This window comes from Meles meles, chromosome 7 (assembly GCF_922984935.1).
Source record: "Meles meles chromosome 7, mMelMel3.1 paternal haplotype, whole genome shotgun sequence".
NCBI classification, from domain to species: domain Eukaryota; kingdom Metazoa; phylum Chordata; class Mammalia; order Carnivora; family Mustelidae; genus Meles; species Meles meles.
The window spans coordinates 79,231,998-79,256,872 of record NC_060072.1 but is presented as its reverse complement, the minus strand read 5'-3'; the positions used below and the strand labels follow the sequence as shown (position 1 = coordinate 79,256,872).

At 34.2% G+C, this 24,875-nt stretch overlaps 1 protein-coding gene across 2 annotated transcripts in view; it reads right to left on the bottom strand.

Annotated features, from left to right (window-relative positions):
- The window catches only part of CNTN1 (contactin 1), a 364,883-nt gene that overhangs the window by 34,085 nt on the left and 305,923 nt on the right, over positions 1-24,875 (bottom strand). For both annotated transcript variants that reach the window (XM_046011118.1, XM_046011117.1), the window contains 5 exons: positions 19,655-19,889; positions 16,664-16,767; positions 9,588-9,774; positions 6,809-6,921; positions 5,852-6,008 (listed from right to left, as the gene is read on the bottom strand). In XM_046011118.1, coding sequence (XP_045867074.1) covers positions 5,852-6,008; positions 6,809-6,921; positions 9,588-9,774; positions 16,664-16,767; positions 19,655-19,889 — 796 coding nt within the window. The remainder of the gene's footprint in view (positions 1-5,851; positions 6,009-6,808; positions 6,922-9,587; positions 9,775-16,663; positions 16,768-19,654; positions 19,890-24,875) is intronic.

Genomic DNA, 24,875 nt, shown 5'->3' with positions numbered 1-24,875 from the left:
ATGGAAAAGATGTATTCTTCTTTTAGGTCCCACCCGAGACTTCACCGCTGCCCTCTTTCCAGTCCAGACCATCACCATCTTTTAATCATCCTGTAATAATAACCTTGTAATTCATCTCCTTACATCTTTTTCCCCTGCTATATATATTTTCCACAATAACCAAAGTGATTTTTCTTTTTTTTTTCTTTTTTAAAGAAAGTTCTTTTTTTTTTTTTTTTTAAAGATTTATTTGACAGAGAGGCAGGCAGAGAGAGAGGAAGGGAAGCAGGCTCTCCACTGAGCAGAGAGCCCGATGCGGGACTCGATCCCAGGACCCTGAGATCATGACCTGAGCCGAAGGCAGCGGCTTAACCCACTGAGCCACCCAGGCACCCCCAAAGTGATTTTTCAAGTGCAAACATCTGATCATGTTACTCCTACCACCTTTAAGTTTTCAAATGATTATGACCTGCCCTAAGAAAGAAGTTTGGCCTTTAAAATGCTCTTAAAAGTCTTCCTTGATTTGACCAAGATATCTGTTGTCTGTTTAAAACTAGAAAGAAAAACAAAAACTCAAAATATGCACATTCATACAAATAATGAACTGCCTGCTTCTTTGTGGGTATTTAGTTATGATCACAGATCCTTGATAGTCTAAACTCTAAAATTTATAGTGAATATATAATAAGGTAAACTAGCTTATTAAAACTGATATTCAAAATATTTTGTAGTTATTTGTACTTTCTTAATTTAGCTCACCTTAGTGAATAAAAACAAAAGATTCTTAGAAGACAATATAGAATTTCTTAGAGATAGTATATTTCTGATGAAACATTTGTGGTGTTACATTTGCCTAGATGTGAGCTGTAAACATCTGATACAGAATGCTTTATTAAGACAGCAGTAATAGTGTTCAGGTCAGAGAGGGATGGAGAGGCAAGTTACCACGTTTAATAATTTTCTAGACTATCTCTCATATGAAGATTTAAGCTTTGTAAGAATCAAATTGTGGATTAGCACATGGCATAACACGAACCATGTGCCTAACGGGGAAGTACATCAACATTCTAGACATATAAACTGCAATTTAAGTTACCCAAACTTTTCTTATAACTAAATTTTATTCCATGCAGAAATCATAAATTCATTTAACAATTATTTGTTTAAATACTATTATGTGCCAAATATGTCCACTAGGTACTGGAGATTCAAAGGTTAAAGAAGTTAGACAGGAGCTTGTTTTCATGGAGCTTCTGATCAAGTTCAAGTAAGGATGGAGATAGAAAATAAGCAGTATAAATTAATAAATAAGATAATTTTGAATAGTTAGAAATATGAATAAAATAAAAGAGTGACACAGAATAGGGTGCTTTCTTAAATTGGTGTTCATAAATATCTTCTCTGAGGAGGTGACTTCAGAGCAGAATAAAAATGACAAGAAGGAACCTGCTATGCCAAGATTAAGAAAATTCTAGGCACCAGCAAGAACAAGTAAAAATAGTTAAAGGTAAGGATAACATTGGTGTATGTTCAAGAAGAGAAAGAAGGTCAATGGAACAAAGATGAAATGATTTAATTGAGATAAGAGAGTTAGGCTAAATTACTACAGAGCACTCTAGGCTATGGTAAGGAAATTAGATTTTATCTTATGGGATATCTTTCTAAGAGGAGAATTGCATGCTTTGATTGATGTATAACAAGATCCCTTTGGCTGCTGCATAGTGAATAGATTGTAGGAAGCCAAAACTTGAAGTCAAGAGAATCATTAGAAACACAGTAGGGCCAGCAAGGGATAATAGCAATGTGGAGTAGGAAGGATGTGGAAATTTAGGCATTTAATGTATATTTATTGAATGAATAAATAAATGAACAAATAAATGAATGGCATGATGCTTATTTACATTAAAATTTAGCAATGTACTCTCTTCCTGACTACATATTTAGTTATGAAACTGGAAACAAAGGAAAGTATTAAGTCTTTTAAATTTACAAGAAAGCCTTAAATTTGTTTGCATTTACATGTCTCTCTCATTAAAAATAATTTAAACAATTTGCAAATAAACCTAAGTTAAGAAAATTTTAGAATGGTACTATCCCCCTAACATGTGACCTTTTCTAATGTTAATTGTATAGTTTCTTTGCACAGTCATGGTTAGAATAAGAAATAAGTAATAGAAATTCTGTCTTTGAACAGACATTTCTGCAAAGAAGACATCCAGATGGCCAACAGACACATGAAAAAGTATTCCACCTCACTTGGCATCAGGGAAAGACAAATCAAAACCACAATGAGATACCACCTCACACCAGTCAAAATGGCTAAAATTAACAAGGCAGGAAATGACAGATGCTGGCGAGGATATGGAGAAAGGGGAACCCTCCTACACTGCTGGTGGGAATGCAAGCTGGTGCAACCACTCTGGAAAACAGCATGGAGGTTCCTCAAAAAGCTGAAAATAGAGTTACTCTATGATCCAGCAATCGCATTACTGGGTATTTATCCTAAAGACACAAATGTAGTGATCCAAAGGGGCATGTGCACCCAAATGTTTATAGCAGCAATGTCTACAATAGCCAAACTATGGAAAGAACCTAGATGTCCATCAACAGATGAATGGATAAAGAAGAGGTGGTATATATATACAATGGAATACTATGCAGCCATCAAAAGAAATGAAATCTTGCCATTTACAATGATGTGGATGGAACTAGAAGGTATTATCCTTAGTGAAATAAGTCAATCAGAGAAAGACAATTATTATATGATCTCCCTGATATGAGGAAGTTGAGAGGCAACATGGGGAGTTTGGGGGGTAGGAAAAGAATAAATGAAACAAGATGGGATTGGGAGGGAGACAAACCATAAGAGACTCTTAATGTCACAGAACAAACTGAGGGTTGCCGGGGGAAGGGGATAGGGAGAGGGTGTTGGGGTTATGGACATTGGGGAGGGTATGTGCTATGGTGAGTGCTATGAAGTGTGTAAACCTGGCGATTCACAGACCTGTACCCCTGGGGCTAATAATACATTATATGTTAATAAAAAAGTTAAAAGAAATTCTGTCTTAATAAGAATCCATTAGTTGGCCAAAAAGGGAGCTATTTTGAGTATATTTGAGGTTTCTAAAAAAAGCATACTCTGTGCCTTCTGTATGTGGGCTATTTCCACTGGGATGTCAGAGGATAACTGTGGTGCTGCAGGTGGTCCCTTCCACCTCCCAACACCCAACTGCTAATTTTTTTAAGGAAATTTATGAGCAAGTTGTTAAAAACCACTGTTACTGAAATTAAAATTATGTAAAATTATTAATTAGTGAGGAATTTTAAATAGAGGCAGTAAATTCTGAAAACTCATCACTTCCTAACTATTTTACTGCATTTTAATGTTATCAATGCTCTTAAGGTTATGCCTACAACACACCATTACTGCATTAATGTTGTGTTACCCAGCATCTCTTCTTAGCTCCACATTGAGAGATGTCATGTGGGAAGTTTGAAATCAGATATGATGGAAATAGTTACACCACAGAAATTGGCAAATGAAACCAGGGCTCCCTCTACCCCAGGAGAATCTGTTGTTTCACATTAACTGGCATGTCATTAGTTACACCGATGCCAATGCTCCTGTCACTGCTTTGGCATCTCCAGTTATAAACTTCTGAGTCTAAACCCCAGAGACTGGGTTCTGCTCCACACTAGGGGTGATAAATGAAGAGCAAGAAAATCAAGAGAGAAACAGTGGGCAATGACAGATTTCTTGACAGGAAATGTTGGTTTTCAAAAGCAATTTACTGGGTTATTTTGCACCTCACCACCCTTGAATTAATGTCCACATTTCCCTCCGATTTTCTTTAGTGGAAGAGCCTGAGTAAGTGTGGAGCTACTGAAAGTGTGTGTTATCAAAGTTCAGAATGTAGAAATTTTTTTTAAAAACAAAAAGATGCCATTTTCTCCTATCAAATTAGTAATGGCTAAAAAGAATGAGACTAACATCTGAGTGGTGCAGTGGGAAGACTAATTTATAAAAAAGTGTATTCAAAATAATATTTTATTATAGTGAAAACTGAAATGGGTAGACAAGTTTTTTACATTTGTTTGAGAGAATATTCTGTATAATTTTAAGTGAAATTTATAAAATTTTGAATGATACAGGGACCGTTCATGTAACATGATTCATGAAAGTGGGATATAACATGATATATTCAATAGAAAAAATCAAATTATATATGTATATAAGAGAACTAGAGCATAACAAAGAACATGGAGGACATGGGGAGATGGAGAGGAGAAGGGAGTTGAGGGAAATTGGAAGATGAACCATGAGAGACTATGGACACTGAAAAATAACCTGAGGGTTTTGAAGGGGCGGGGGTGGGAGGTTAGGGGAAACTGGTGGTGGGTATTGGGGAGGCTGCGTGTGGTACAAAAACAATGAATACTGTTATGATGAAAAGAAATTAAAAAAAAAAAGAACTAGAAGTAAATTCCACTGACCATTAATTGTAGCTTATTTAGAATATTTGGAATATGACTGATTTATTTCCTTTCAAATTTTGGTAATTTCCAAATTTTCTAATGAGACATAATAATAATGTCTAAACCAAAAAAAAAGTAAGAAAAATTTATAAGAAAACCTGTTTAAACAATTTGCAAATAAATCCAAACTTAAATTAAAAAATTCTAGAATGGTGCTATTCACCAAATATTTGACATTTCCTAATGTTAATTCTACAGTTTCTTTGTGCAGTTGTGGTCAGACTAAAAATTTTAGCATTAAAGAATTGATTATTAGTTAAGTATATAATATATTCATCTATTTAGCTATAAATTAGTATTGTTTTCTAAGTCAGTTATTTTTGTCTTTAATTCAGCATCTCGTAGTATTTCAGAGTCTCATAAAACTCTCAAATTAACATCAATTTTAATTCATTATAGTTAAACTATATCATGCAGGATGAGAAAAAAGTATCAAATTTAAATAATAGAGCTCTACAAATACCAAAAAGAGAGGAAGTCACTGCCTCAAGTATTTGTTTTGGATTTAACCAATGCTGTGAAAAATAAAGTTTACAAAAAAAGAATACATATGCTGAGACACAGAGAGAGATGGTAAAGGAAGGAGCTACCATCTAATGTCTTTCTATTTTATTACTATATTAATATGTGTAGGACAAAGAAAAGAAGTTAGAAGAGTATTAATAGTAGTCCATGAATTTCTTTTTGTTATAAGAGAAGTTTGGGTATTATTATCTAATCATCTAGTATTATGTAAAACTATAATGCATTTATGATATATTTTTTTAAATTTTATTTATTTGAGAGAGAGAGAGAAATGGAGAGCAGGAGCATGGGGAGAGAGGCAGAGGGAGAGGGAGAAGCAGACTCCCCGCTGAGCAGGAAGCCTGATGTGGGGCTCGATCCCAGAACCCTGAGATCATGACCTGAGCCAGTGGTAGATGCCTAACTGACTAAGTCACCCAGGCGCCCCTATTATGGTATTTTTTAAATTGAAGTATAGTTGACATTACAATGTTGCAAGTGTACTACACGGTAATTCAACAAGTGTATGGGTTATGCTATGCTCACCATAAGTGTAGCTACCACTACATTGCTATTACCATACCTGCATCATGGTATTTTAATAATGCTTTGTCATCCGGATAATAACCAAAGCATAAGGTATGTTGCAAAGTTACTTTTGTGTCTTATAAGGGAAGAAATACCAAGTTTCAGGACATTCTTAACGTTTCAAGTTTACCTAGGAAAACACTGACATTGGTGTGCATATCGATCCTACCTTACTCCTGAGAGTCTACATCGCCTAAAAACTTACAAGTACTTAATGGAAATGTGTCTCATATGACTGGCTTACCTGAAATTTTGACTTGAGATACTACTCCATCTCCTCCATCACTGTGTGCACGAACCTCTACAACATACTCTCCATCCCTGGGGATGGGGACTTCTATGGAGTGTTTATGAGTGGAATACAGCTTGCCATCATGCTGGCCATCAGGTCTATAAAGTACCTGAAAAAGCACCAAAATATGTATGCTTAATAAAGATGACTAATGAGCCAATGCCAAAACACTAAAACCATAATAAAAATTCTTTAGACTTTTATATTAATAATAAAAAAATTCTAGGAAGCTATGTGTAACACTAGCTGGAAAATTCATGTTATTTTTAATTCACAAAAGTTGATTTCACCTATTTTTTAGGGTAATCCAAGGGAAAGTTCCTTAAGCCTTTGACTTTTTTTTTTAAATATCCTAAAATAAAGAGAGGGAAAAATGTTTGTTTTTTCTTATGGAATAGGTATAAAATGAGGGCTCTTCAACATATTGAAGTCATCTTAAAACATTGTCTCACAATTTAATTTTTTCACATTATTCCTGAAAGTTAGCATCCAATAAAAGGTGTGTGATATGCAGAACATATGGAAATAATCGTTTTCCTTTTTATGTTCATTTATGGAACATAACTCAATATATCAGTTTGCTGTGCATTAGGCAACACTGTCTTAATCACTGCCAAACAAAAATGGATTCTTCCTTCTCTTTATGCACTGATTAATTTAATAACTCTATTCCTTAAAGCAGTTATTCTACCTATCTTGTGCACTTGACATAGCATTTTTGCAGGATTCACTCAAGATCCTTTTGCATTTCAAAATTTAACATGGTACTATGTCATTTGATTTTACTGTACAGCTAGAATAAGAAAGTTTAATGGTTTTTGGTGCAACAAATGTCAATCAAGTCCAAATATCAATCTCTTTGTAAGAATAAAGCCCATGTCGGGAAAAATCCAGTAATCTGTTACATACCTTATATCCTGTCACTGTCGATTCATTTGATAGTGCGACCACGTGATCCCAGGTGATTATGTAGCGGGAACCAGACCTTACAGAACTGATGATCCTTGGAGGCTGACTTGGAGCTGTGGAAAGTAATAATATGCAAATGACAGCCACCATATCTAACTTCAGTTCTGCAAACTGCCTCAAGTTAGTGATAATGATGTGACAACAAGAGCTAATTTTGCCACACACTAAACTAAGCACTTTATATCCTTGGGCTCATTAATGTACCCATGACCCTCTGTGATACATAACTATCTTTTATTCTCGTCATTATTCCTTACTTGGGTTCTTTTTTCATCAGCCTTTTGTAACTGCTATTTTCAAGGTCATCAATCACCTCCAGTTGGCTAAATACAATGTTACATTTTATTCTTTTCAGCATTCCATAAAGTTGACCTTCTAATCACTTTCTGAATCTTGTTCTTTTCTTAAATTCATGTTCTTTTAATATCTGGGTTTCCTCCTACCTCTCTGGCTGCTCCTTCTCATTAACCATGTGGTGCTGGCTCCATGTCCTTTGCCTAATTTCTAGGTGTTGACATGACCTAGGACTTGATCCTAGGTACCCTTCGCTCCTCTATTTATGAATTTTCTCTAAATCTTGCATCTGGGCCCATGGCTTTAAGAACTTACAATTTTATCTCAGGTCTAATCTTTCTCTTGATTTCTAGATGAATGTGTCCCAGTGCATCTCACTATTTGAATGTCTAAATGGCTCCTCAAATGTAATCAAGATGGGACATTTGCCATGTACTCCCAAATCTTCCTCTCGATGGTTCTTTCCCATCTTTGGCAAATGATACAATTGAATTCCCAGTTTCTGAATGAAAAACCCGATATTCAGTCTTCATTCCACCCATCCCAACATCTAAACCAGCACATAGATGTCAACTCTTTCTGCAGAAAATTATCTCTCTCTATCCATTATCCCTTAATTCTGACCACCATCTAAAATCATTCCCAATTGGCTCTTTTATTTTTACTCTTACTCCATCACCACCCATTGTCCATCCAGAACCCAGAATTATTTAAAAAAAATATGAATTAGATATCACTCTTTGCCTTAAAATCTTCCAATAGCTCTTATGAGACTTAGAAAAAACTCTAACTCCTAACATGACTTACAACCATGAGACCCTTCATATCTCAGTCCCAGTACACATCCTCCATCTCACCTCCAGTCTACACCCTGGTCCCACTGCCCTTCTACACTTAAGGTATACCAAACTACTCTCACCTTAAGGTTTTACACTACTTATTTTCTCTCCTGAAATAGTCTTCTTCCTGCCAATCATCACACAAAGTGGGTCCTTCTTATGACTCATATATTCATATATACGACTCAGATAGCATCTTCTCAAAGAGGCTTTTTCTGACCACTCAGTTGGGGTTGAGCTCCCATCCAAGTCACTTTCAATTTTATTGTCTATTTATTTATTTTGTTGCCCTGTCATCTGATATTATCATACATACTTATTTGTCAGGTTTTCCCCCCCTGTCCTTCCATTAGATTATAAATCCTATGAGAACAGTCTCTGGATCTTGCTTGATCCCTTCTGTATCCTCAACCACTAGAACAGTGATGGGGACATAGTATACTTCTGATGAATGAATAAATAGAAAAAGAACATAGGAATGAATGCCCCAGGAATGAATGCTCCTTTTAAAAATTAGAAAACAAGTTTAAAGGTGTGAGGTAATTTGTCTATCGTCACACATTTAGTAAGTGGCAAAAACAGATCTGAAATCCATGACTGACATCAGAGTCTGGAATCTTACCACTGTGTTTAGTCACCTTTCCCCCAAGTGGTTTCATAAATTGCCAAACCTAATAGTACTCATGTCTTTAAATTCTTCCAAAACTCCCTAGAGCCTCAAATATAAATCTCTTCTTCTGTACATTCAGTGTGGTTTCAAGAAGGAGATATCAAAGTGAAGCCAGAGAGGCAAGAAGGCCTGCAAGATCTAAGCAGGGTAGACAGTCTTGTTATATACTGTTTATATATGTTATATATTTATATATTGTTTATATATGTTACATAAACAATGAGAATATATGGTAATAAGAGAGCAAACAGAATGCTACAACATTTAACTTGCATTTGCACTGTGCAAGGACAAAGGCTCATAAAAAAAGAAAATAAGCAGAATTTCAATTTTTTATGCTATTAATCCAGTCCTATAAAAACAGTGTTAAAAATAATAACAGTGAGGACAAATTAATTATCTAATGATACAAAGTTTGGGGGTAGTCTTTAAGAAGAGAGGTTCTGTAACTGTATTTCTATAGTAGAACATTTGATGCCTGAAGGCATTCTCCACATTTTTTCATCATATACAATAACTAAGAATGTTTCTTTGTTTTTATCTCAGGTGACTGTAAAGGATAAAATTGTTTTTTGTTTTTTTAAAGATTTATTTATTTGACAGATAGAGATTACAAGTAGGCAGAGAGGCAGGCAGAGAGAGAGAGAGAGAGAGAGAGGGAGAGAGGAGGAAGCAGGCTCCCCGCTAAGCAGAGAGCCTGATGCGGGGCTCGATCCCAGGACCCTGGGATCATGACCTGAGCTGAAGGCAGAGGCTTTAACCCACTGAGCCACCCAGGCGCCCCTAAAGGATAAAATTGTAAATTGAATGTGCTAAGACTGCTAGGTAGTAAGTTTCTCTCAGATATATCTGCACCATGATCGAATCAATTGGTATACTTTGACGACAAGTCTAAAATGCAAATGTTGAAACTCACGTGCTTTCTTGGTGAAGGTCTCAATCATGTCACTGGGTGGTCCACACCCTGCACTATTGCAGGCTCTGACTTCCACAAAGTATTGGGTGTCGGGCAGAAGGTTCTCTAGCCTGGCTGAGTACTCTTGGCTGGTGACTTGAACTCTGTGTGCTGCTGCTTCTTTGTCATGGGCAGCCCAGTACCGAATCTGCAAACATTTAAACTGAGTGAGATTCTTTCATGATTCAGTTATTTCAATTGTGTAAACCCTTTTCATTTGGTTCTAACAGCACTGATGCTGGCTGAGTGTCATATACTCAAGTCTTACTTACTGTTACTTATACTTCTATTAGTCAGAATACGGCAAGGCACAGAATGTAGATCTATTAAAGATGTCAAAGACAAATCAAAGGCTCACCTCATGGCCTGAAATAGTCTCACACTAATAAGAAAAGAAACAAAAAACCTGCATACGATTTACCTTCAAAATATAATACTGGTCTCTGTTTGGAAGTATTTCCACAATAATTCTTATCATTTATTTCCTGCTTTATTTCTGTTTATATGATACCAAATTTGTTATGAGTCATTGTTTAACAGTTTGACAGGAATAAACCTTGTTTGACAGAAGCAGTCATTATGTGGCCTGGAACAGGCCAGTGTAATAACTTTCTGCTAGGTCATTTTAGAAGTATTATGCAAAATTATTTCCTTTGAACCTATATTAAGGCCAGATATCAAAGAAAAATTATGCTTAATAATTAGTTGAGGAACCTTTTTATCCTGAAAATAAATTTATTTTTAAAAATGTCATCTATATTATGATTAGAACTGATGACTTTTACCAATGTATCAATGATAGCCTTCCTTGTCTCTTAAAGTTTAAGTGAAGGTTGTGAATTATGATTTTCATCCTTCTAATAAGGCTGTTTTATTGGTCAGAAATCTGTATCTCTAAGGTGTAGATGAAAAAGAGAGGATTGCTTATAAATATACTGGTATTTAAAATATTTTAGATTCCCTGTTTATAAAGTAATAGAAACTTAATTTCATAATTAAAAAAAGTGCTTAGACAATAATATCTAATATTTATATAATCTTGATTGATTCATTTACATAAAACAAATTAAACCACTATAAAATGGAACTAGATGGCTTGAATTCACTCGTTAACAAAGTAAGGTTTATCTGTAGAATTAGCACATTTCAGAACAAAGTCTAGTTAATAAATTGCTAATTGGTTTCCTTTCCAATACTTTTATTTTGTTTACTGGTATTCATTTTTCTCATGTCAAGAATACTCTTCTTAATGGTCTTGATAGGATTTCCTTGGCATTCCTTTCATCTGACCAGAAGGATGGCCTCAGAACCAAGGAAGTGGAATTGCTCCAAATGTCTCCAGAGGCAGATCTCAGTTGCAGACAAAAGACTTTCTAAGGACCGGAGCCTCTCTAAGAAGGAATGTTTCTGAGTTCTAAAAGTATTCAGGCAGTGAGTACATTCATTTGAGAAGGAGGGTGGCCTATATTTTAGTGGGCATTTGAAATAGATAATACATAGGTCTCTTCTATTGTTTGAATAAAATAAACATTTATATTCTAATGAAATGCCATGCACTAAAGTAGTATTACCCACGTACATTATCTTCACAACGAATCTAGAATGTATTATAGCAATCAAAACCAAACTCCTTGAAGTTCATGCACTTTCATATGTATGCTTGTTGACAGAGATATATACCACATTTTAAAATCTTTATTCCAAAATAAATAAATAAATAAAATAAAATCTTCATTCTACTCTAACAACTTTTCTATCCAGTTTAAAGAAGTTTTAAACAAGAGTAATATAATGAAGACCATTTCTAGAAGATGCTTTGTACTAAAATGAGGAATTAAAGTGAGAAAATTTTTCTACCTTCTCACTCAAATTTCCATGAGGCATTTTTTGGCAATATGAAAGAAAAGAACAAAGCTTTCCTTAATTTACTATTTGCAGCTATATCTGAAATGAGAAATGACTTTATTCATCTAATTTTAGCAAGGATGGTATGGTCAGTCTCAAATAAAATTCACAGCAAATTAAAGGAGTGACTTAGCTATGCGTTTGTGACTAGGGAGCAAAAAAGAATTATTATGTGTGCCAAATAGATTTCCTTATTTTAGAATAAGAGAGTTTGAAAGTTTTCACAGTATAGTTACTCTTTACAAATGAAAGCATCTGAGACAAAATGATTTAATAATCTGTCCCTCTTTAAAGTATATGTTTACATATAGCTTACAATGTTTTCAAAGTATACTAAAATAAACAGTAGATACATATACGTAATATATGGCATCATCTTTTTTTTTCCTGAACTAGCCAGTGGTCATGGGGCTGTTGCATCTTGATAATCTCACTGAGTTTCTCAATGTGTGGAAAGGTTAACAATAATCTGTGAGAAAATCACTTGGAGTGAAGGGTACAACCTGTAGTCATGGAGCAGACACATGGGTTTCTTTTGACTAATCACTAAGGAGACCAAAAAAGAGCCTGGATGAATGAGTAGAAATGGATTATCATGACTAGAAAAGACACACATCCATACATCCATACAGCAAGTCCTGCTTTATGGATAGTAAACCATTACTTCCTCTTCATTTGTTACAGTAACATATAGTGTATTTATTTCCATTTAATGTTGTGGCCTTTTATAATTTTCACTTTCTCTACATGTTTCTAAAATTCCCACAGCATCCTTTGTCTATTGCAAACCTGTCATAGTGCTTTTTAAACAATTATGACTTAAAACATGTTTTAAACAAACATGACTTGGCTTTCTCTCCTCCTACTAATTTAGAAACTCTTTGAAGACAGGCATTTATCATTTATTTTCAACATAGCATGCACAGGACTGCATTTGATGTATGTTACTCTTTCACTCGTTGAACAAATAGTTATCAGGTACCCACTCTGTACCAGTTATTGGGCTAGGTGCTGGAAATGCAGGGAAGACCCAAGCTGACTAATGGGATGCTGACATTAAAAAAAACAAAACAAAACAAAACAAAAAAAAAAACCTCAATGTCTGAAAATATATTGTATAAAAACTATATTATCCAAATCCCAGACTATTTTGATTATTAGCATAGTCCATGGGAAAGGAATCTCTATAATATAAATCATTCAAATAGGTATCCTTACACCTTCTGGGAACTATTCAAAAGTCTTTTATTTATCTCACCACTGGTGCTGGGACCAACCAATTCTATGTAGACTTCAATTAGCTTCTCGTAAGGGTTTGCCAAAAAGATAAATCATCTTTGTATCTGAGTTTCCTCTTTTCCTATTCACTCTGCTTTTTCTTCATACTTGCTCTCTGGGATCATATTAAAACAAACAAACAAATAACAACAACAAAACATCACCTTTTCCCACACCTGTGTGTCAGACACTGCTTTGGGGAGATCCAGATGAAGACAGACGCCTTCATCAGAATAAGAAAATGAAGCATTTCCTAAGTATAAGTTTATGCTCACCAAAATGAATTAACTTTTAAAAACATCTGAGTAGATTACTCAGGATTGATAATCTTTTAAGACAATGTGAAACCAATCATGAGCATTAATCTCTAATTCAGCTGCTAAGAGTTTTCACATTTATTATTCCTGATAGCGTATTTGGCTTATTTTCATAAAGTTAAGTGACTGTTACCTGCTGGGTGAGCACTTCTTACACTATTCTAGATCCTCTACACTGCAGGAAAACTTAGTAGTATTAAGGTTAGAAGTGGAGAGCTCTTTAACTAGCCAAGAAGAAAAAATGAGTAAAACTTAAACACTCTACTGAGATATATTTTAAAACCACAAGGGAAGAGATTATTTTTAAACTTAAGTGCCTACAGTTCTCACATGAAATATCAGGAAATTAACCTTGAGATGGGGTCAGTCACATAGGAGCTGGGCTTCTCTAGCTTTTTATTTTATTTTCTTAATGTGTTACTTTTCCCTCCCTCTGCTTCTTTGTAACTTAGACCCCGAGTACATTTTTATAGGAAGTGCACTGGGATATTAGTTTTCTCAATCATCTATCTTGTTAAACTGCCAGCTTCTCCCATCATATTTTAAAATAGAAACAATAACCACATTATACTCAGTCAAGGAACACCCCTCTCCCTTACAGGGGCATTTTCTTAAAGGAGAATAAATGTTACAGATATTTTCTTTTAAGCTTTTATGCTTGTCTCTTCGATATTCAAGGTTCTGTTTCAAAGACTCAAAAGGTTTTTAAGAAAGAACAAATTGAAACAATAATTTTGTGATTTACTTCCAATATTTTTAATTTATTTGGAGAGCCAAGACCTAGGTTCAAATCTAATTATGCCAATTATTACCCACACAAATGTTTCTAAACATCAAATTCTTCATCTTTAAAACAGGGATAATAGTAGTTTTGATTCCCTAGGACAATGTAGATTCAATACAATAAGCTTAACTGTTTAGCATAGTAAGGGCTCAACAAATGTTATTATTCTTATCACTAATATTATCATCATCTTCATTACTGTCATTATCACCATTGTCTTCAAATATCCAATGACATAGAATAGGGAAAAGTAGTTAACGCTTTCATTCCATTCCGCACAACAGTTCTATGAGGCATGATTACTCTCTTTCCAGCTTTCCCGGTAAGAAAACCAAAGCTTAGAAATTTCAAATAAGTTTTGCACCAAATTCCTCAGTGATAGAGCTGAGATATTAACCTGTATCTGCTTGGCGAAAGAGCTCACAAATTTCTACTTACTGTGGAGTAGCAAAATGTCATCTATCTGTGAAACTAAATTCTTCAATGGCATACATTTTTTTTCCTCGAAAATTACCAGTTGAGAAAATATTATCTGCTAAAGAGTTTTTTTGCTATTTAATTGAAAATCCTTACTTGATGCTTACTTCCAATAAAAAAAGCTATATTTTGATTATTATCATTGCTTCCCACCTCATATTTCCTTTGTCCTCTGCTTGTTGGAAATTATAAAATGATCAATACACAATTTTTACACAAAGACACATTTTTTTTAAAAAAGCAAAACATACATTTATTGTTTTGATTCATGAGTGAGTTATATATCAAATAATCCCCTTTTCTTTTTATTACTTAAAAATGAATAATATGAAATAAGAAAAAAATGCTATCGTCTAAAAGATGACTTTCAAGCTCCAAAATCTGGTGTCTTCTCCCAAGAAACCTTGAACTTGTTTATTACAGGGGCTTGTAACAACCGGTGAATTTCTCTATTTTTCCCACTCTTTTACAACTAGCTGTAAATGTAATTATCAATTAATAACTTATGAATATTGGGTCTCTCCAGTTCATTCTTACCATTCCACTCTTTTCATAATAACTTCACCTTGCGAAGATTATCTGAAGACACTTTGAAATGTACCCAAATCATAATCTACAGTACAAAAAAAAAAAGAGCTTCCTGATATTTTACATGTTTAAAACTAAAAACCTTGGGTTGGTTTTGTGGTCATATCTCAGAAACATGGCTTTGAGAAGGCCAAATTGTAACACTTAATTTGATCATATTTGAGTATGACTATCAGCCCCCAGTGAGTATCTGTTCAGTGTTTACTCTGGACCCAGCACTGTTCCTGGCACTGACAGGAAAGCAGACAAAATCCTGCCCTAGAGAGCTAATATTTCATGGACAGATGAAGAAGGGAGAGCACCAGAATTGAGAGGGCTAGCTGACTGGGCGGGCAGCTCACTGCCTGTGGCTTCAGAAGGGTCCGCTCGGTCCATTCACTGCCTGAAACAGAGAGGAGTCTGTGGTTTGGCAGAAAGCCCTGAACTGTGAATCAGAAAAGCTGAGTTTTAGATACTGCTTTGACACTTAATTTGTGCTGAGGCAAGTCATTGATTTCTCTGGCATCCATTTGCTCATCTGCAAAGATAGGATGCTGCCAATTTCTCTTAATATTCACTCTTTGTGCTTAAAAATACAAGATGAAAAAAAAAAGAAAGGATGAATACCCAACTTTTGTAGCAACATGGACGGGACTGGAAGAGATTATGCTGAGTGAAATAAGTCAAGCAGAGAGAGTCAAGTATCATATGGTTTCACTTATTTGTGGAGCATAACAAATAACATGGAGGACATTGGGAGATGGAGAGGAGAAGGAAGTTGAGGGAAATTGGAAGGGGAGGCGAACCATAAGAGACTATGGACTCTGAAAAACAACCTGAGGGTTTTGATGGGGTGGGGGTGGGGGGTTGGGGGAACCAGGTGGTGGGTATTAGGGAGGGCACGTATTGAATGGAGCACTGGGTGTTGTGCAAAAACAATGAATACTGTTGGGCTGAAAAAATAAATAAATTAATTAAAAAAATACAAGATGATTTCACTTTCTCTGCATAATCACATCTAAATTTTGCTAGCATCACATTAAAGACCCCAGCAATGATTGCAGCTTCAGTTTTCCAGATCTTTTTCCCTTTACTTAACACAAATCTTCCCCCTTCTATCTGGCTATTCCTACTGGTCTTTAAAGACTCAAATCAAGGGAAATTTTCTTTGGGATATTTTGAATGTTCCCAACTTTCTACCTATAGATCACATATTTGTGATCTTATGAAAGATCCCTTATAAAAATATGTGTCTGTTTTATGAGACACATGTTTGGCCTATTTTATAGTTATTTCTTTTATAGGGACTTTTAGAAATGGAACTAGTGAGATAAACAGAATAAACATTGTAAGGATGCTTTTATAAATTACCAAACTGATTTCCAAAAACTTAAAAGTCACTGGCATTTTATGAAAATGTCTGAAAAGATCTTGTTTAACCTTGAGTGTTATTACCCTAGTTTTTATTTCAGCTGTTTGTGAATGCATGGACTCTACAGCTCTCCTAGATAAGCCAGTTAGGAACCTCTGCCTTATTCTTAACAATTAGCTCATAAATGCCTCACATATTAAACACAAGGATTGGATTATAGTATTAGTTGCCACATAAATCAATGGCCCACAGAACACTGAAAGCTGCAACCTATTTGAAAACCTATACCAATATACTTATGAATAAATGTATGTAGTATGATAAAAATTGAACTCACCTGATAGCTTTCCACTATTTTTTCTACAACATGCTCCCAATGAACAGATATCTCAGAAGATGATAAGACTTTTACACCTACTTCTGTTGGGGCTTCACTGGGAGCTGAAATTTGATGAGAACATTATATTTTTATATAAGATGCTTATATAACAAAATTCACATAGCACCATTTGCTGAATGAATGGATTAAAACTGTATTTTAATATTTTCAAGTAATTTTCATATTGGTAAAATAAAATAAGCCCAATAATTTTATTATCTTTATCTCTGGTTTTACTAATATTACTTTTTTCATGATTATCAAGGATATATGAATGCACACAGTCATCTACACATGAATGTTAACATAGACTTACAAACATATATATATATACACATAATTTTAAAAAATGTGGAAGGCTTCATGGATTTCTCCAATTATCTGTGAGTAAGAACTGTATTCTTTTTTGCATTTCTCCCAACTAATCTGCTTAAGAAAGCCCATGGATGCAGATTAAATTATTATATTTAGCTTATCAATGCTAAATCATCAAAAATAGGAAATTTGGTATTTATTATGAAACATTGTTCATCACAATCAATTTTCAATTTTCCTTTACTTTGTATTTACATGAACTAAAGATACTAGTTAGAGACACTTTCTTCTTTCTCTTTTATGTGTAAGGTTTTGTTTTTTTTTGTTTTTTTTTTAAGATCCTTTGAAACAAGTTGTGACATCCACTGCTTCTTGGGCTCAGGAAAGCTTTTATAAGTCTAAATCTTCCAACTGGGCATCAAGTCAAGTATGTATCAAAAAGGCCTCTGTTCAGTGAAAAAAAAGTAGTTCACATCCCTTTTGAAAATTATACAAAGAAACTAAGGAAATCTTTAAGCAAGAATGATCAATTTTTATTGTCTTTTATTAACAAGCATAACCCTCTTTTATGTTAAAAATGTCGTGCTCAAGAACACTGTTGCCTTTCTGAATCACGGTAAACGTGTAGCACTATGATTGATTTCTTAGCAGTAAAAGAAAAGATGAACACTTATACAAGTTTCAGCACATGCAGGTTTTATGAGACCCATGACACATTTAGGAAAGAAATATAATTAAACGCAGATGGCCATGACTAAAGAGATGACAATCATGGCCTTTTGCCTGACTACTTTAGCATCAAATAAAGCAATAAAAAATTGATATTGGGCGAGAAGATAACTTGTAAAATGCTTTTTTACTTTCATTTCCTCTGTGAGATGTACTCATATTGTTCAAACTGGTAACACCGAGTCAAGTTATCATATTTCTGCTGAATCAGAACAAGCACAGAGAATCTAAGATTTATTACTGGGTACTAAAAAGTCCTGATTATAAATTTATATAATTTCTTTTTTTTTATTCTTTCTATATATTTAGTTAACCAACTTAAAAAAGGGTGTGTGTGTACTCACACACATATATATTCATATATAAATCTATGGTTCCTTTCATGTTTGCATTGTCAGTAAAGATCATGGAATGACTTGAATGCATACTAAATTTTTAAAAATTTAAAAAAAAATTTTTTATAAACATATAATGTATTATTAGCCCCAGGGGTACAGGTCTGTGAGTCGCCAGGTTTACACACTTCACAGCACTCACCATAGCACATACCCTTCCCAATGTCCATAACCCCATCACCCTCTCCCTCCCCCCCTCCCCCTGCCACCCTCATTTTGTTTTGTGACATTAAGAGTCTCTTATGGTTTATCTCCCTCCCGATCCCATCTTGTTTCATTCATTCTTTTCTTACCCCGAACTCCCCCACGTTGCATCTCTACTTCCTCATATCAGGGAGATCATATGATAGCTGTCTTTCTCTGATTGACTTATTTCGCTAAGCATACTACCTTCTAATTCCATCCACGTCATTGCAAATGGCAAGATTTCATTTCTTTTGATGGCTGCATTGTGCATACTAAATTTTTAACAAATATGAAAACTAGTAACTCTATGACTGAAGAGCATTTATGAATTCTTTGTTTATTTTGTAATTGCTTATTTTGAAGTAAAAACAGTACAAACTGGGTAAACAAATAGAATGTTTCTCCTCTAAGAGATCAGAGGGTATCTTTTATAGTTTTAAGTATTCACCGTCTTTCATTTGTGCTTCCATACATGTGAAAAGAGAACTTGGCCAAGGACAAATGTGTTAGGTTAGAAGGCAATGAAATCCATATTTGCTTTTCTAGCCAATAGTAATTACCTAGTGCCTATGATTAGGGAGTTATAACAAGGAGATCTTAAAAAAAATAAGAAGGCATAATCTTTCTTTAATTAGGAAAATCATAATAAAAGGTATAGTGGCTTAAATAGGAAATCAGAAATCAATGTCATTATGTGTAATATAAAACTATATATTTAGCATAGACCTATAGAGTCCTTTATGAGCATACTCAGATCAGTTAGTGTTTCTAGAAAAACAAAGAAAGCCAGTATCTATATATTTATCCCCAAAGTAGTCTTCCAGACAAATTTTTCCTTTTCCAAGAAAGAAGTTCAACTGCTTTTCTGACTGCTTTGTCATAGAATCATGCTTCGATTTCCTTTAATAAAATTTTAGCACTCTATCATAATGACAGAAAAGTTACATGAATGCTACAATTACACAATTTGGGGGTTAAAAAGGGGCAATTTTACTCCCCCCAAAATATGTTCAGTAATTTATAAGCAGTAAATGTTGTGAATGCAGACTTACCAAGGTTCCAATCAAGTATAGAGAATTTCTGACTTCAAAATTAGAAGCAAGAGGCCAGGAACTGGGGTCTAACCTGATTATTTTAGTGGAGATTTCCTAATTATCATGGACATGATCTAAAGGATGAAAATGATTTTGGAGGCATTCTTGTATTTAAGTGGATAGAATGACATTTTAATCTGGATCAAAGTAATACTCATTTACTAAATGCCTAGTACTATGAAAAAAACTCCCCTCCTTCATCACATTAGTAAGGTCTTTCTTTTACTTACCATCTTGTGCTGAATTAATAACTGCGGTGAGGCTGTAAGGTCCATCTCCTTTGTTGTTAAAGGCCTTAACTTTAACTTGAAATGCAGTGGACGGGCGCATGGTCTCATCTTTATGGACATAGCGGCCAGTATCTGGATTAGTAACCGTAACTTTTTTCCATTCTTCCCCATCAAAGGGCTTAAATGCCACTATGTAACCAAAATTGTTGCCATAGTGGTATTCTCTTGACAAAGGCTACATAGAAATTGAAATATTACATAGGTTTAAACAATACAGTTAATAGGGGGGGAAATTCAATGCAAATAATAATAACAATACACAGGGAAGAATGTTCTTTGTAATAATGTACTTAAAAAAACATGTTCATAAGTTAGTGTTATCTGAAAATGCCAGGGCAAAAACATGTTCAAACAAGCAATGACTTCACTTACCAAGGATGCTCTTCCTGGAATATCTCGGGGGGGCTCCCACTCTGAGCCTTTTTATCAATTCCTTCTGCCTAGGGTGCTCTTTCATACAACAGAAGGCCCCTTCCCTCACTTATTGAGGTAAAGATCCCTTACTTGTGGTCTTCCCTGGCCACAGAATCTGCCATTTCAGGACTCTTTCCATAATACCTCTAGCCCACCTCCCTGATTTATTTTCTCCTCTTTAACACTACCATGGTTGACATTGTACCTTTGACTTATTTATCCACGTCATTTTCTCTCTCAATTATTAGAATTAAGTTTCATGAGGGCTGAGTTTCTGTGAATTTCATTTATCTTTATCCCTAGAACCTAAGAAAAAAGCCTCAAGAAATATTTAAAGAATGAGTAAATTAATTTCTTTAGAGTTGAAAGGCAATGGTAAGAGAGTACAAGACTCTAGAATATCTGTCTTATAATCAAACAGTGGAAACTGGACAGAAGGAAAAAGAGAGAAGGTGAAGGAAGAGATGCTACTGCCCTCATCTGTAGGAGGCTGGCTATGGGCCCTGTCTGTGGCCCATAGAAGAAAGTGCTCTGCCGCCTGGCATTATTTTCTGACTTTCTTATTATTATACATGCCAAAGGCCCAATAAAGAAGTTCATGTCAGCTTTAATTAACAATTAATTATTTAATTAATTATTAAATTAATTTTAATTAACAATTCATTATTTTTAAATAATGACAAAGCTAATTCTAGTAAATAGTCATCATTTGATCTTTTTTAGTCAAAAAGATAAATATGCAAATTGTGTATTTACTTTTTCACTAAAAAAATCAAAGTTAAGTTGTCTTGAGGAAAAACCTTGAAGTAAATATACCACAGCTGCTTGAATATACTTATGTTAAACATGATGGCTAGAACTGTAAATCCTAAAGCATGATCTCAAGGATGTACAAACATTGTTTTTACACTACTTGAAAAATATATTTCTACACTCGTTTAAACATTTGTCTTATTGGATATTTATCTTCTTAGTTTTTGCAATTTACAGTATACCAGAATCAGTTACAGAGTTTTCAAATCCTAACAAGAGTGGAAAAAATTTTTCAAATTAAAAAACAAAAAGCTCAGTAAAACTGGGGAAAAAATAAAAATTCTCAGGCTGTATCCCCAGAGACTTGATTTAAAATTTTTAGAATAAGCTTTCTAATCATGAATTTTTGATAAGCCCCCATCTTATTCTGAGAGATACCCACTGAGTTAAAAAAATTCAAGCCACATATAAAAGAGTAAAATATTCTAATTTTTCCTAATATACATATGTTATACTGACACTAAAACTTATAAATCAAATAACTTGAGATTCAACATCTTATTCCTAAATCTTACTTAAGAATGTAACTTAAATGCCAAGAATAAAATATGACTACAATGCACTGAATGAAGTCAATTTTTGCTAAATATCCACTTGTATAAACCGACTTGATGTTTGCAGAGATTAAAACCTGCTATTTTTTCTGCACTTCTCAAAATCCTTCAGAGCCTAGGTTGAGCTCTTTGATTGTTTGCAATAATTAAACACTAAAAATATTTAATGGGTACGTGGAAATATATAAACATGTAACCTAAGTAAATGTTACCTGCCTAATTCAGACAAGTTTGTACTATCACAGCTTTCTCCACCACCAATATCTCTCACTTCAAATATCCTGCTGAAATGCACTGTTTTTCAGACATTAGCCTCTGATACAGAACTCCTCTATGGGTCATAAAAAATGTTTTGAATGTTTCAATAACAAGTCGCTTGAATGACTTCTGAGACAGATTTATCATAACCGATTACACTAGTGATCAAAGTAAGTTTCAAGAGCAAAAGCACACTCCAATTAAAAAAAAAAAACAGGTACTGGGGATTTGGGTGGCTCAGATGGTCTGCTGAACCATCAACTCTTGATTTCAGTTCAGGTCATGATCTCAGGGTCATGAGATGGAACTGGCAATGGGCTCTGTGCTGGGCATAGGGCCTGCTTAAGATTCTCTCCCTCCCTCTACCCCTCCCCACCCCCACCTCCTCTCTGCTCTTGTACACTCAGGTATGTGCTTACTCTCTCTCTCTCTCTAAACAAATAAAAAATAAAAAAATAAAATCAGGTGCTCATACAAAAGTTTTTAAACTAAGTGGGGTTTGAATGTCCAGAGAAAATGTTATAAATTAAAATTGGGTTACCATACCACAGTGAGTTCAAAATATTTCTGGAATTAGATAGCTGAATATTTGTTTAATCTTTTAGGCCAATGGATCCCTTAACATCCAGGATCTATTTTTGCATAGGAACTACTTACTAAGCCATAGTAGGTCAGGTAAAATCTGACAGTCATTTAAGAAAGAAAATAATTTTGGTAATTTATTCTTGCTTGTGATTGGGCATTGGTTTTTTCTCTTTCTTTTTTTTTTTCCCCCACCTTAGGTAAAGTTACATTTTGGATAGAGGACTGTGAAATGAACAATTTCTATAGAAGAAGTCATTATAAGCTTGGCATATACTCCAGAAATAGATGTCTATTAGAAGTGCAAGTTGGATAAAGCTGGCAGTTAAAATTTGTCTTTTGAAAATCAATTACAGATATCATGAAAATATGTTGAAATGAAAATTAATATTGTCATATTCCATGCAAACAAAAAATAATAATAAAATATAATATATAAAATATAACTTAAATAAAAATACTAAAATCTCAAGGAGTCTTGCAAAAAGAAAATTATATGTAAAATAATATTAAATTTAAAAATGCATTAAATGAATTTATGACTTTCTACATAAAAGACTAAAAAGACTGCCCCAAAATGTAAAATTGGGTGATTTCTGGGTTGTGTGATCATGGGTAATTTTGTTTACTTTATATTTTAACATTGGAGCTACCAATAAAAATCCGTTGTTTTCTAACTTAAATTATTTTTACAAAACAAAAAATAATACATCTGCAGTAGAGATATTACCACAATAATGGAAATAGTATTTTGATTCTGATAATACGCTACTGCTAAATAGAAAAGGACTAACCCATCACTTCAGTGTATTGGACAAAAGAAATGCTGAAGAATATTCAGATTCCTTTTGGATAAACCTTTCCCAGTTGAATATCCAATTATCTAGTACCTTCCATTGAAAAATATTTCTTTGCTCCCATTGTATTGCTTTGGTGCCTCTTAGCAAATTAGTTGTTTATTTGAGTGTGAGTCTATTTCTGAGCTATTTCATTGATATTTATCAGTCCTTATGCCAGTATCCCATTGTCTTAATTGATGTAGGTTTAGAAAGTTTTGAATTCATGTAGTGTAATTCTTGCAACTTTGCTTTTTTGTTTTTGTTTTAAGTTTTATTAGCAGCAAACCAGTAAATATAAAAGAACAGTTGGCTTTAGAATATTGACCAGGTATCCTGCAACATTTTAAATTGTGCTTATTGGCTCTAATGGTTGCTTATAGGTTCCCTAGAATTTTGTGTACAAACACACATTGTGCTCTTTATTTCATTTTCTTGACCTATTTCACTGGCTAGGGCCTCCATTACAACATTAAGAGGGGATATCTTTGCCCTATGCCCAAACTTAGAAGGAAAACATTAAGCCTGTCACCACTAAGCATTATTATTAACTGTAAGATTTCCATAAATATCCTTTATCAGGTGTAAGAAATTCCCTTCTATTTCTATATACTTAGACTTTTAAAATCATGAATATGTTTTAATTATGAATGTTGATCTATTGAGATGATCCTATTGTTTTATTCCTTTATTCTGCCAATATGATGAGTAATACTGATTGATTTGTTAATGTGAAACCAACTCTGCATTTCTGGGATAAACTACTTCATCACAGTGTATCATTCTTTTAGTATTTTGCCAGATTTAATTTGCCAACATTTTTTTAAGTTTTGCATCTATGGTTATAAATTTTCTTTAAAAAAATTTTGTAATTTTGTAATTTGTAATTTTCTTTAAAAAATAAAGTTCAGAGTCATTTATGGTTTGTCTCCCTCCCAATCCCATCTTGTTTCATTTATTCGGTTGCTGGGGGGAGGTGGGATCGGGAGAGGGGGAGCGGGCTATGGACATTGGGGAGGGGAGGCGAACCATAAGAGACTATGGACTCTGAAAAACAACCTGAGGGTTTTGAAGGGTCAGGGGTGGGAGGTTGGGGGAACAGGTGGTGGGTGATGGGGAGGGCACGTTTTGCATGGAGCACTGGGTGTTGTGCAAAAAGAATGAATACTGTTATGCTGAAAAAATTAATAAAAAGGGGAAAAAAAATTATAAAAAAAAAAAAAAAAAAAAACCAGACACACAAAAAAAAAAAAAAAAAATAAAGTTCACATTTCACTTAGATTAAAATACATTGCAAAAAATTTGTTTCACCAAAAATGACAATAATTTTTGTATTATTCTGATATAAGCCACAAAATTCCTACTTTTCTCCAGGTAGTTCTTATAAAATCAAGAAAAGGTGGTAGATATGGTAATCCAAAGAAAACAAACAACCAATATCTTTGGCCTCTGATTCTATCTTGACCACGAATAAAAGTGGTCAGTGTACATTCACTTGCTAGAAAGCTTTTGACTCAGTTAAAATATAAATCAACAAATGAAAGTAAATAATAACCATATGTGTTATAAGAGTGGATTACTTTCCATTTAAACTTCAGTTTCTCTTCACAGTCACTTAAGGACGAAAAAAAATCTACAGTTGAAATCTTTGGTGAACTCACAGTTTCTTCCGCTTGTTGATAATTTCCCTAATGGTCCATTAGA